The 14,856-nt window shown below is 48.5% G+C and overlaps 1 protein-coding gene and 1 non-coding gene across 2 annotated transcripts in view; both read right to left on the reverse strand.

Moving 5' to 3' along the window:
- LOC138980563 (transmembrane 9 superfamily member 1-like) overlaps window positions 1-14,856 on the reverse strand; it is a 42,207-nt gene that overhangs the window by 16,492 nt on the left and 10,859 nt on the right. The window contains exons 5-9 of the mRNA XM_070353449.1: window positions 14,413-14,531; window positions 13,270-13,379; window positions 11,491-11,554; window positions 8,507-8,578; window positions 7,445-7,595 (exon numbers count right to left, since the gene is read on the reverse strand). Of these exons, the coding sequence (XP_070209550.1) occupies window positions 7,445-7,595; window positions 8,507-8,578; window positions 11,491-11,554; window positions 13,270-13,379; window positions 14,413-14,531 (516 nt within the window). The remainder of the gene's footprint in view (window positions 1-7,444; window positions 7,596-8,506; window positions 8,579-11,490; window positions 11,555-13,269; window positions 13,380-14,412; window positions 14,532-14,856) is intronic.
- LOC138980959 (U4atac minor spliceosomal RNA) lies at window positions 9,376-9,499 on the reverse strand. The gene has a single exon (XR_011460525.1). It is a non-coding gene; the product is annotated as a U4atac minor spliceosomal RNA (small nuclear RNA).

The following is a 14,856-nucleotide window of genomic DNA, read 5'->3' on the forward strand; positions in this document are numbered from 1 at the left end:
GCACAGAGCAACAAGACAACACCCACTGTGAGAGACAAGCCCGTCTTACCCAGGATGGCACAGAGCAACAAGACAACACCCACTGTGAGAGACAAGCCCGTCTTACCCAGGATGGCACAGAGCAACAAGACAACACACACTGTGAGAGACAAGCCTGTCTTACCCAGGATGGCACAGAGCAACAAGACAACATACACTGTGAGAGACAAGCCTGTCTTACCCAGGATGGCACAGAGCAACAAGACAACACCCACTGTGAGAGACAAGCCCGTCTTACCCAGGATGGCACAGAGCAACAAGACAACACCCACTGTGAGAGACAAGCCTGTCTTACCCAGGATGGCACAGAGCAACAAGACAACACCCACTGTGAGAGACAAGCCCGTCTTACCCAGGATGGCACAGAGCAACAAGACAACACACACTGTGAGAGACAAGCCTGTCTTACCCAGGATGGCACAGAGCAACAAGACAACACACACTGTGAGAGACAAGCCGGTCTTACCCAGGATGGCACAGAGCAACAAGACAACACCCACTGTGAGAGACAAGCCCGTCTAACCCAGGATGGCACAGAGCAACAAGACAACACACACTGTGAGAGACAAGCCTGTCTTACCCAGGATGGCACAGAGCAACAAGACAACACCCACTGTGAGAGACAAGCCTGTCTTACCCAGGATGGCACAGAGCAACAAGACAACACACACTGTGAGAGACAAGCCTGTCTTACCCAGGATGGCACAGAGCAACAAGACAACACACACTGTAAGAGACAAGCCTGTCTTACCCATGATGGCACAGAGCAACAAGACAACACACACTGTGAGAGACAAGCCTGTCTTACCCATGATGGCACAGAGCAACAAGACAACACCCACTGTGAGAGACAAGCCGGTCTTACCCAGGATGGCACAGAGCAACAAGACAACACACACTGTGAGAGACAAGCCGGTCTTACCCAGGATGGCACAGAGCAACAAGACAACACCCACTGTGAGAGACAAGCCTGTCTTACCCAGGATGGCACAGAGCAACAAGACAACACACACTGTGAGAGACAAGCCTGTCTTACCCAGGATGGCACAGAGCAACAAGACAACATACACTGTGAGAGACAAGCCCGTCTTACCCAGGATGGCACAGAGCAACAAGACAACACACACTGTGATAGACAAGCCCGTCTTACCCAGGATGGCACAGAGCAACAAGACAACACCCACTGTGAGAGACAAGCCCGTCTTACCCAGGATGGCACAGAGCAACAAGACAACACACTGTGAGAGACAAGCCTGTCTTACCCAGGATGGCACAGAGCAACAAGACAACACACACTGTGAGAGACAAGCCCGTCTTACCCAGGATGGCACAGAGCAACAAGACAACACCCACTGTGAGAGACAAGCCCGTCTTACCCAGGATGGCACAGAGCAACAAGACAACACACTGTGAGAGACAAGCCTGTCTTACCCAGGATGGCACAGAGCAACAAGACAACACACTGTGAGAGACAAGCCGGTCTTACCCAGGATGGCACAGAGCAACAAGACAACACACACTGTGAGAGACAAGCCTGTCTTACCCAGGATGGCACAGAGCAACAAGACAACACACACTGTGAGAGACAAGCCTGTCTTACCCAGGATGGCACAGAGCAACAAGACAACACCCACTGTGAGAGACAAGCCTGTCTTACCCAGGATGGCACAGAGCAACAAGACAACACACACTGTGAGAGACAAGCCTGTCTTACCCAGGATGGCACAGAGCAACAAGACAACACCCACTGTGAGAGACAAGCCTGTCTTACCCAGGATGGCACAGAGCAACAAGACAACACCCACTGTGAGAGACAAGCCTGTCTTACCCAGGATGGCACAGAGCAACAAGACAACACCCACTGTGAGAGACAAGCCTGTCTTACCCAGGATGGCACAGAGCAACAAGACAACACCCACTGTGAGAGACAAGCCTGTCTTACCCAGGATGGCACAGAGCAACAAGACAACACCCACTGTGAGAGACAAGCCTGTCTTACCCAGGATGGCACAGAGCAACAAGACAACACACACTGTGAGAGACAAGCCGGTCTTACCCAGGATGGCACAGAGCAACAAGACAACACACACTGTGAGAGACAAGCCCGTCTTACCCAGGATGGCACAGAGCAACAAGACAACATACACTGTGAGGGACAAGCCCATCTTACCCAGGATGGCACAGAGCAACAAGACAACACACACTGTGATAGACAAGCCCGTCTTACCCAGGATGGCACAGAGCAACAAGACAACACACACTGTGAGAGACAAGCCCGTCTTACCCAGGATGGCACAGAGCAACAAGACAACACACTGTGAGAGACAAGCCCGTCTTACCCAGGATGACACAGAGCAACAAGACAACACACACTGTGAGAGACAAGCCTGTCTTACCCAGGATGACACAGAGCAACAAGACAACACACACTGTGAGAGACAAGCCTGTCTTACCCAGGATGGCACAGAGCAACAAGACAACACACACTGTGAGAGACAAGCCTGTCTTACCCAGGATGGCACAGAGCAACAAGACAACACCCACTGTGAGAGACAAGCCCGTCTTACCCAGGATGGTACAGAGCAACAAGACAACACACACTGTGAGAGACAAGCCCGTCTTACCCAGGATGGCACAGAGCAACAAGACAACACCCACTGTGAGAGACAAGCCTGTCTTACCCAGGATGGCACAGAGCAACAAGACAACACCCACTGTGAGAGACAAGCCCGTCTTACCCAGGATGGCACAGAGCAACAAGACAACACACACTGTGAGAGACAAGCCCGTCTTACCCAGGATGGCACAGAGCAACAAGACAACACACACTGTGAGAGACAAGCCTGTCTTACCCAGGATGGCACAGAGCAACAAGACAACACACACTGTGAGAGACAAGCCCGTCTTACCCAGGATGGCACAGAGCAACAAGACAACACACACTGTGAGAGACAAGCCCGTCTTACCCAGGATGGCACAGAGCAACAAGACAACACACACTGTGAGAGACAAGCCTGTCTTACCCAGGATGGCACAGAGCAACAAGACAACACACACTGTGAGAGACAAGCCCGTCTTACCCAGGATGGCACAGAGCAACAAGACAACACCCACTGTGAGAGACAAGCCTGTCTTACCCAGGATGGCACAGAGCAACAAGACAACACCCACTGTGAGAGACAAGCCCGTCTTACCCAGGATGGCACAGAGCAACAAGACAACACCCACTGTGAGAGACAAGCCCGTCTTACCCAGGATGGCACAGAGCAACAAGACAACACACACTGTGAGAGACAAGCCTGTCTTACCCAGGATGGCACAGAGCAACAAGACAACACACACTGTGAGAGACAAGCCTGTCTTACCCAGGATGGCACAGAGCAACAAGACAACACACACTGTGAGAGACAAGCCTGTCTTACCCAGGATGGCACAGAGCAACAAGACAACACACACTGTGAGAGACAAGCCCGTCTTACCCAGGATGGCACAGAGCAACAAGACAACACACACTGTGAGAGACAAGCCCGTCTTACCCAGGATGGCACAGAGCAACAAGACAACACACACTGTGAGAGACAAGCCCGTCTTACCCAGGATGGCACAGAGCAACAAGACAACACACACTGTGAGAGACAAGCCTGTCTTACCCAGGATGGCACAGAGCAACAAGACAACACACACTGTGAGAGACAAGCCCGTCTTACCCAGGATGGCACAGAGCAACAAGACAACACACACTGTGAGAGACAAGCCTGTCTTACCCAGGATGGCACAGAGCAACAAGACAACACACTGTGAGGGACAAGCCCATCTTACCCAGGATGGCACAGAGCAACAAGACAACACCCACTGTGAGAGACAAGCCCGTCTTACCCAGGATGGCACAGAGCAACAAGACAACACACACTGTGAGAGACAAGCCCGTCTTACCCAGGATGACACAGAGCAACAAGACAACACACACTGTGAGAGACAAGCCTGTCTTACCCAGGATGGCAGAGAGCAACAAGACAACACACACTGTGAGAGACAAGCCCGTCTTACCCAGGATGGCACAGAGCAACAAGACAACACACACTGTGAGAGACAAGCCCGTCTTACCCAGGATGACACAGAGCAACAAGACAACACCCACTGTGAGAGACAAGCCTGTCTTACTCAGGATGGCACAGAGCAACAAGACAACACACACTGTGAGAGACAAGCCTGTCTTACCCAGGATGGCACTGAGCAACAAGACAACACACACTGTGAGAGACAAGCCCGTCTTACCCAGGATGGCACAGAGCAACAAGACAACACACACTGTGAGAGACAAGCCCGTCTTACCCAGGATGGCACAGAGCAACAAGACAACACACACTGTGAGAGACAAGCCTGTCTTACCCAGGATGGCACTGAGCAACAAGACAACACCCACTGTGAGAGACAAGCCTGTCTTACCCAGGATGGCACAGAGCAACAAGACAACACACTGTGAGAGACAAGCCTGTCTTACCCAGGATGGCACTGAGCAACAAGACAACACCCACTGTGAGAGACAAGCCCGTCTTACCCAGGATGGCACAGAGCAACAAGACAACACCCACTGTGAGAGACAAGCCTGTCTTACCCAGGATGGCACAGAGCAACAAGACAACACACACTGTGAGAGACAAGCCTGTCTTACCCAGGATGGCACTGAGCAACAAGACAACACACACTGTGAGAGACAAGCCTGTCTTACCCAGGATGGCACAGAGCAACAAGACAACACACACTGTGAGAGACAAGCCTGTCTTACTCAGGATGGCACAGAGCAACAAGACAACACCCACTGTGAGAGACAAGCCTGTCTTACCCAGGATGGCACAGAGCAACAAGACAACACCCACTGTGAGAGACAAGCCTGTCTTACCCAGGATGGCACAGAGCAACAAGACAACACCCACTGTGAGAGACAAGCCTGTCTTACCCAGGATGGCACAGAGCAACAAGACAACACACACTGTGAGAGACAAGCCCGTCTTACCCAGGATGGCACAGAGCAACAAGACAACACACACTGTGAGAGACAAGCCGGTCTTACCCAGGATGGCACAGAGCAACAAGACAACACACACTGTGAGAGACAAGCCGTCTTACCCAGGATGGCACAGAGCAACAAGACAACACACACTGTGAGAGACAAGCCTGTCTTACCCAGGATGGCACAGAGCAACAAGACAACACCCACTGTGAGAGACAAGCCTGTCTTACCCAGGATGGCACAGAGCAACAAGACAACACACACTGTGAGAGACAAGCCTGTCTTACCCAGGATGGCACAGAGCAACAAGACAACACACCCTGTGAGAGACAAGCCTGTCTTACCCAGGATGGCACAGAGCAACAAGACAACACCCACTGTGAGAGACAAGCCCGTCTTACCCAGGATGGCACAGAGCAACAAGACAACACACACTGTGAGAGACAAGCCTGTCTTACCCATGATGGCACAGAGCAACAAGACAACACCCACTGTGAGAGACAAGCCTGTCTTACCCAGGATGGCACAGAGCAACAAGACAACACACACTGTGAGAGACAAGCCCGTCTTACCCAGGATGGCACAGAGCAACAAGACAACACCCACTGTGAGGGACAAGCCTGTCTTACCCAGGATGGCACAGAGCAACAAGACAACACACACTGTGAGAGACAAGCCTGTCTTACCCAGGATGGCACAGAGCAACAAGACAACACACACTGTGAGAGACAAGCCTGTCTTACTCAGGATGGCACAGAGCAACAAGACAACACACACTGTGAGAGACAAGCCTGTCTTACCCAGGATGGCACAGAGCAACAAGACAACACCCACTGTGAGAGACAAGCCTGTCTTACCCAGGATGGCACAGAGCAACAAGACAACACACACTGTGAGAGACAAGCCTGTCTTACCCAGGATGGCACAGAGCAACAAGACAACACACACTGTGAGAGACAAGCCTGTCTTACCCAGGATGGCACAGAGCAACAAGACAACACACACTGTGAGAGACAAGCCCGTCTTACCCAGGATGGCACAGAGCAACAAGACAACACACACTGTGAGAGACAAGCCCGTCTTACCCAGGATGGCACAGAGCAACAAGACAACACCCACTGTGAGAGACAAGCCTGTCTTACCCAGGATGGCACAGAGCAACAAGACAACACACACTGTGAGAGACAAGCCTGTCTTACCCAGGATGGCACAGAGCAACAAGACAACACCCACTGTGAGAGACAAGCCTGTCTTACCCAGGATGGCACAGAGCAACAAGACAACACACACTGTGAGAGACAAGCCTGTCTTACCCAGGATGGCACAGAGCAACAAGACAACACCCACTGTGAGAGACAAGCCTGTCTTACCCAGGATGGCACAGAGCAACAAGACAACACACACTGTGAGAGACAAGCCCGTCTTACCCAGGATGGCACAGAGCAACAAGACAACATACACTGTGAGAGACAAGCCTGTCTTACCCAGGATGGCACAGAGCAACAAGACAACACCCACTGTGAGAGACAAGCCTGTCTTACTCAGGATGGCACAGAGCAACAAGACAACACCCACTGTGAGAGACAAGCCTGTCTTACTCAGGATGGCACAGAGCAACAAGACAACACCCACTGTGAGAGACAAGCCTGTCTTACCCAGGATGGCACTGAGCAACAAGACAACACCCACTGTGAGAGACAAGCCTGTCTTACCCAGGATGGCACAGAGCAACAAGACAACACCCACTGTGAGAGACAAGCCTGTCTTACCCAGGATGGCACAGAGCAACAAGACAACACACACTGTGAGAGACAAGCCCGTCTTACCCAGGATGGCACAGAGCAACAAGACAACACACACTGTGAGAGACAAGCCTGTCTTACCCAGGATGGCACAGAGCAACAAGACAACACACCCTGTGAGAGACAAGCCCGTCTTACCCAGGATGGCACAGAGCAACAAGACAACACACCCTGTGAGAGACAAGCCCGTCTTACCCATGATGGCACAGAGCAACAAGACAACACCCACTGTGAGAGACAAGCCTGTCTTACCCAGGATGGCACAGAGCAACAAGACAACACACCCTGTGAGAGACAAGCCCGTCTTACCCAGGATGGCACAGAGCAACAAGACAACATACACTGTGAGAGACAAGCCCGTCTTACCCATGATGGCACAGAGCAACAAGACAACACACACTGTGAGAGACAAGCCTGTCTTACCCAGGATGGCACAGAGCAACAAGACAACACACACTGTGAGAGACAAGCCCGTCTTACCCAGGATGGCACAGAGCAACAAGACAACACACTGTGAGAGACAAGCCCGTCTTACCCAGGATGGCACAGAGCAACAAGACAACACACACTGTGAGAGACAAGCCTGTCTTACCCAGGATGGCACAGAAGAGGTTTTTGAAGGGGGGGAACCGGAAGACGTCTGTCTGGATGATCTTCCAGCCGTTGTCATCCTGGTCCAGGTCCTCACAGTCATCGTCCTCGCCCAGGTTGTAGCGCGCAAAGTCACTCTTTAACACGCGTGTCTGGGAGATACAGATATATGTCATTCTTTAACACGCGTGTCTGGGGGATACAGATATATGTCACTCTTTAACACGCGTGACTGGGGGATACAGATATATGTTACTCTTAACATACGTGTCAGGGGGATACAGAAATATGTCACTCTTTTAACACGCGTGTCTGGGGGATAGAGATATATGTCACTCTTAAACACACGTGTCTGGGGGATACAGATATATGTCATTCTCTAACACGCGTGTCTGGGGGATACAGATATATGTCACTCTTTAACACGTGTGTCAGGGGATATAGATATATGTCATTCTTTAACACTCGTGTCTGGGGGATACAGATATATGTCATTCTTTAACACGCATGTCTGGGGGATACAGATATATGTCACTCTTTAACACACGTGTCTGGGGGATACAGATATATGTCACTCTTTAACGCACGTGTCTGGGGGATAGAGATATATGTCACTCTTAAACACACGTGTCTGGGGGATACAGATATATGTCATTCTCTAACACGCGTGTCTGGGGGATACAGATATATGTCACTCTTTAACACGCGTGTCTGGGGGATAGAGATGATGTATCCATTGAACAGTGGATTTCCCGTCATTCAGCCTTTCAAACTAAAACTCATATTTAGGTGGATAACCAAGACTCCAAAAGAGTATGCGTGTGTGTCTTCAACTAGTAATAAATAAAAGAATAAAATAGAATGAATCAATACAGTCATTGTTCACCTTGAGTGCTAGCAAGTACCTGTGCGTACTTGCGTGTGTGTTTAAATGAGCATGTGAAGAGTTTGAGGAAAGAGCCAGAACAGAACTGTGTAATGTGTGTCACTGTCAGTGTCTGCATGGTATCTGTGCACACTGCCGTGTGAGATGGTGCAAGCAGAGCAGTGAGAGTCCACTGACCAGGATGATGACGACGAATCCGATAAGCAGGAAGACCAGCACCATGGAGTTGATAATGGACAGCCAATGAATCTGTAACAAACACACCTCACCATGTCATACATTACTATCAGCCAATCAACAGTCAGTGAATCTGTAACAAACACACCTCGCCATGTCATACATTACTATCAGTCAATCAACAGCCAGTGAATCCGTAACAAACACACCTCACCATGTCATACATTACTATCAGTCAATCAACAGCCAGTGAATCCGTAACAAACACACCTCACCATGTCATACATTACTTTCAGTCAATCAACAGCCAGTGAATCTGTAACAAACACACCTCGCCATGTCATCTTTGTTTTGTTGGTAATAAAACATTCCCAAAACCAAGCTGTCCTATTTGATCCTGAACAAAACCAAGCTGTCCTATTTGATCCTGAACAAAACCAAGCTGTCCTATTTGATCCTGAACAAAACCAAGCTGTCCTATTTGATCCTGAACAAAACCAAGCTGTCCTATTTGATCCTGAACAAAACCAAGCTGTCCTATTTGATCCTGAACAAAACCAACCTGTCCTATTTGATCCTGAATAATTGAAAGTCTACCTGTTTTGGATTCTTTACGCATATTTCATTGTAAGAATCTTACATGGAAAGAAGCTGAGCACTGTATAGAGAATCCAATAACCAAACAGAAGTAAGCGCTCTAACTGAGCACTGTATAGAGAATCCAATAACCAAACAGAAGTAAGCGCTCTAACTGAGCACTGTATAGAGAATCCAATAACCAAACAGAAGTAAGCGCTCTAACTGTATACGACAAGTGTACTGCAGTAAGCAAGAGTTCTTATATTGAATTTGATGTGTTTCACCCAAAGGGTGTCAAAAATTGCACCCGATCCCACTAGGGGACGATGCGAGGTTATTTATGACATTGGTGTCAGCAGTCTTGCTCTCTCTAGACGATCCTTGAGCAAGCTCCCACCCCAAGACAACGACGGTTACTGAGTAATGTCACTACTCATGGTGTGGGGTATCGACAGTGGGTAAATTAGGGTGGTGTTCTTCTGATCCTACTACATCTTGGTTAATCTTTCAACCAATTGTCAGGGGTTGTTTGTTCTGAGAACAACAATACAATAAACATTGTTCAAACTAAATTGTCTCCAAACTAAATGGCATGTACTTCCTGTACAGTCCCTAACATTTGGTTCACCTGCACAAAACTGTCAGTTTTTCAGGGTGCTGGTTGCTTCCCTTTATCCGCCCATTTCCCCACTTATTTACAGGATTACCTCCCTTTAATGGAAAAAATGATGCCCACTCTTCACTTGCAGAGGCTGCCGAACTAGATGTCCATTATAGACCAAGGGGAGAAAACACAGACAATGTCAAAAGTGAACAGTGTGCTGTGTGTTGTATAGACTCAGTACCTACAGCTAGATGTAGACAATACAGACAAGATATACTGTCACAGTGAACAGTGCACTGTGTGTGTTATAGACTCAGTACCTACAGCTAGATGTAGACCAGACCAGGGCGATATCTACACACAATGTATACTGTCATAGTGAACAGTGCACTGTGTGTTATAGACTCAGTACCTACAGCTAGATGTAGACAATACAGACAAGATATACTGTCATAGTGAACAGTGCACTGTGTGTTATAGACTCAGTACCTACAGGTAGATGTAGACAATACAGACAAAATATACTGTCATAGTGAACAGTGCACTGTGTGTGTTATAGACTCAGTACCTACAGCTAGATGTAGACAATACAGACAAGATATACTGTCATAGTGAACAGTGCACTGTGTGTTATAGACTCAGTACCTACAGCTAGATGTAGACAATACAGACAAGATATACTGTCATAGTGAACAGTGCACTGTGTGTGTTATAGACTCAGTACCTACAGCTAGATGTAGACAATACAGACAAGATATACTGTCATAGTGAACAGTGCACTGTGTGTTATAGACTCAGTACCTACAGCTAGATGTAGACCAGACCAGGGCGATATCTACACACAATGTATACTGTCATAGTGAACAGTGCACTGTGTGTTATAGACTCAGTACCTACAGCTAGATGTAGACCAGACCAGGGCGATATCACACAATGTATACTGTCACAGTGAACAGTGCACTGTGTGTTATAGACTCAGTATCAGCTAGATGTAGACCAGACCAGGGCGATATCGACACACAATGTATACTGTCACAGTGAACAGTGCACTGTGTGTTATAGACTCAGTACCTACAGCTAGATGTAGATCAGACCAGGGCGATATCTACACACAATGTATACTGTCACAGTGAACAGTGCACTGTGTGTTATAGACTCAGTACCTACAGCTAGATGTAGACCAGACCAGGGCGATATCTACACACAATGTATACTGTCATAGTGAACAGTGCACTGTGTGTGTTATAGACTCAGTACCAGCTAGATGTAGACCAGACCAGGGCGATATCACACAATGTATACTGTCACAGTGAACAGTGCACTGTGTGTTATAGACTCAGTATCAGCTAGATGTAGACCAGACCAGGGCGATATCGACACACAATGTACAGTGCACTGTGTGTTATAGACTCAGTACCTACAGCTAGATGTAGACCAGACCAGGGCGATATCTACACACAATGTACAGTGCACTGTGTGTTATAGACTCAGTACCTACAGCTAGATGTAGACCAGACCAGGGCGATATCTACACACAATGTACAGTGCACTGTGTGTGTTATAGACTCAGTACCTACAGCTAGATGTAGACCAGACCAGGGCGATATCTACACACAATGTACAGTGCACTGTGTGTGTTATAGACTCAGTACCTACAGCTAGATGTAGACCAGACCAGGGCGATATCTACACACAATGTATACTGTCACAGTGAACAGTGCACTGTGTGTTATAGACTCAGTACCTACAGCTAGATGTAGACCAGACCAGGGCGATATCACACAATGTACAGTCTTCTTACCTCCAGGGTCTTGGGGAAGAAGTAGTTGTCTCGCATTCGCTTGCTGCGGTCCTCGTACTTGATGCTGAAACAACATGGTGAGAATAGGGTCAATGTGAGAACAGGGTCATGGTGAGAACAGGGTCATGGTGAGAACAGGGTCAAGGGGTCAATGTGAGAACAGGGTCAATGTGAGAACAGGGTCAATGTGAGAACAGGGTCATGGTGATAACAGGGTCATGGTGAGAACAGGGTCAAGGGGTCAATGTGAGAACAGGGTCATGGTGAGAACAGGGTTAAGGTGAGAACAGGGTCATGGTGATAACAGGGTTAAGGTGAGAACAGGGTCATGGTGAGAACAGGGTCAAGGGGTCAATGTGAGAACAGGGTCATGGTGAGAACAGGGTCATGGTGAGAACAGGGTCATGGTGAGAACAGGGTCATGGTGAGAACAGGGTCATGGTGAGAACAGGGTCATGGTGAGAACATGGTCAAGGTGAGAACAGGGTCATGGTAAGAACAGGGTCAAGGTGAGAACAGGGTCATGGTGAGAACAGGGTCAAGGTGAGAACAGGGTCATGGTGAGAACATGGTCAAGGTGAGAACAGGGTCATGGTAAGAACAGGGTCATGGTGAGAACAGGGTCACGGTGAGAACATGGTCAAGGTGAGAACAGGGTCATGGTAAGAACAGGGTCAAGGTGAGAACAGGGTCATGGTGAGAACAGGGTCAAGTTGAGAACATGGTCAAGGGGTCAAGGTGAGAACAGGGTCATGGTGAGAACAGGGTCAAAGGGTCAAGGTGAGAACAGGGTCAGCACAGAACATCTTAGTTAATGCCAACTCCTATAAAACTACTGTGGCACAACCCAACTACCCCCCCCCCCTCCTCCACTTTAAAACTTCCTTCTTTGTAAGACCCTCCTTTATCAGATGTTGTGTTCATCGTCTGTCTCAGATGTTGTGTTCATGGTCTGTCTCAGATGTTGTGTTCATGGTCTGTCTCAGATGTTGTGTTCATCGTCTGTCTCAGATGTTGTGTTCATGGTCTGTCTCAGATGTTGTGTTCATCGTCTGTCTCAGATGTTGTGTTCATCGTCTGTCTCAGATGTTGTGTTCATGGTCTGTCTCAGATGTTGTGTTCATCGTCTGTCTCAGATGTTGTGTTCATCGTCTGTCTCAGATGTTCTGTTCATCGTCTGTCTCAGATGTTGTGTTCATCGTCTGTCTCAGATGTTCTGTTCATCGTCTGTCTCAGATGTTCTGTTCATCGTCTGTCTCAGATGTTGTGTTCATCGTCTGTCTCAGATGTTCTGTTCATCGTCTGTCTCAGATGTTGTGTTCATCGTCTGTCTCAGATGTTGTGTTCATCGTCTGTCTCAGATGTTCTGTTCATGGTCTGTCTCAGATGTTGTGTTCATCGTCTGTCTCAGATGTTCTGTTCATCGTCTGTCTCAGATGTTGTGTTCATCGTCTGTCTCAGATGTTCTGTTCATCGTCTGTCTCAGATGTTGTGTTCATCGTCTGTCTCAGATGTTGTGTTCATCGTCTGTCTCAGATGTTCTGTTCATCGTCTGTCTCAGATGTTGTGTTCATCGTCTGTCTCAGATGTTGTGTTCATCGTCTGTCTCAGATGTTGTGTTCATCGTCTGTCTCAGTTGTTGTGTTCATCGTCTGTCTCAGATGTTCTGTTCATCGTCTGTCTCAGATGCTTGAAGGTGGCTAAAGGGGGATTCCACTGTTTCAAGCTTTGTGTTGAAAACTAGAGTTTAACACACGACAAGAGATGCTGGCCACTCACTCGCTGGGGTGCCACTTGACGCTGTAGGTGAAGGCCACCTCAAAGGGCGTCGTCACCGCGTCCAGGCTCACCGGCATCTGCTCCTTCGTCGACACATTGGCGTAGATTATCTGCACGTAAACACACATCACATTATCTGCACGTAAACACACATCACAATCACATTATCTGCAAGAAAACACACATCACAATCACATTATCTGCACGTAAACACATCACAATCACATCACAATGTTAAAATGTGAAAACTAAAGTAGCACCACACCCACTCCCTGTGCTTTCCTTCACAAACACACAACACACTCAATCTTCCTAAACATCGTCTTTACTGCACTGAATGTGAGATAAAGAGAGATTGGATTGGATTGGATGTGTAACCAGTGATTTGGTTTTTACAATGTTAAAAAAAATCAAAAACTACAAGCATATACAAAACATAGCATTGACATTATCGAACCGATACGACAAACGCGTTAAAGGGAGAGAGAGAGAGAGAGAGAGAGAGAGAGAGAGAGAGAGAGAGAGAGAGAGAGAGAGAGAGAGAGAGAGAGAGAGAGAGAGAGAGAGAGAGAGAGAGAGAGAGGGGGAGAGAAGGGGGAGAGAGAGAGAGAGAGAGAGAGAGAGAGAGAGAGAGAGAGAGAGCGAGAGAGAGAGAGGAGGGGGGAGAGAGAGAGAGAGAGGAGGGGGAGAGAGAGAGAGAGAGAGAGAGAGAGAGGAGGGGGAGAGAGAGAGAGAGAGAGAGAGAGAGGAGGGGGAGAGAGAGGGAGAGAGAGCACAAGCAAGAGGGAGAGATAGAGAGAGAGATAGAGAACTCCCCCCTCTCATGCAGTCCCTGGTCTATATCACACACACACGGTTGGTTAATCACCAGTCCTCTCATGCAGTCCCTGGTCTATATCACACACACACAGTTGGTTAATCACCAGTCCTCTCATGCAGTCCCTGGTCTATATCACACACACACAGTTGGTTAATCACCAGTCCTCTCATGCAGTCCCTGGTCTATATCACACACACACAGTTGGTTAATCACCAGTCCTCTCATGCAGTCCCTGGTCTATATCACACACACACGGTTAATCACCAGTCATAGGAATGCTTCTCCTCCTCCCCATCTAGTGTTGAGGGTGCAGACGTACTCACATGTTCGCCGTTGTACTCGACGTTGAAGTGCAGGTGCGCCCAGAGGTAGACCTTGTGGTTGTGCGGCAGGAAGCCTCCCTCCTCTAGATGGCCGATGAAACCGCGGATTGGGATCTCATCTGTACAACACAACCCTCACCATATTAGCAACTGAGTTTCAACTACCCTACCTTGATCAAGTAAATGTTCCATAGTAAACTATGAGCCAGCGTTTGTGACACTCCTGGCGCAATGAGCTCACCAACCCTTTCAGCCTGCGCTGTGGCTGTCAACCACTTCCTCTTTCTGTGTTGATCCAGTAAATGTTCCATAGTAAACTATGAGCCAGCGTTTGTGACACTCCTGGCGCAATGAGCTCACCAACCCTTTCAGCCTGCACTGTGGCTGTCAACCACTTCCTCTTTCTGTCATGATCCACATCAATGTTCTCAGACCACACAGCCC

This window comes from Littorina saxatilis, linkage group LG11, assembly GCF_037325665.1.
Source record: "Littorina saxatilis isolate snail1 linkage group LG11, US_GU_Lsax_2.0, whole genome shotgun sequence".
In the NCBI taxonomy this organism is placed as follows: Eukaryota; Metazoa; Mollusca; class Gastropoda; order Littorinimorpha; family Littorinidae; genus Littorina; species Littorina saxatilis.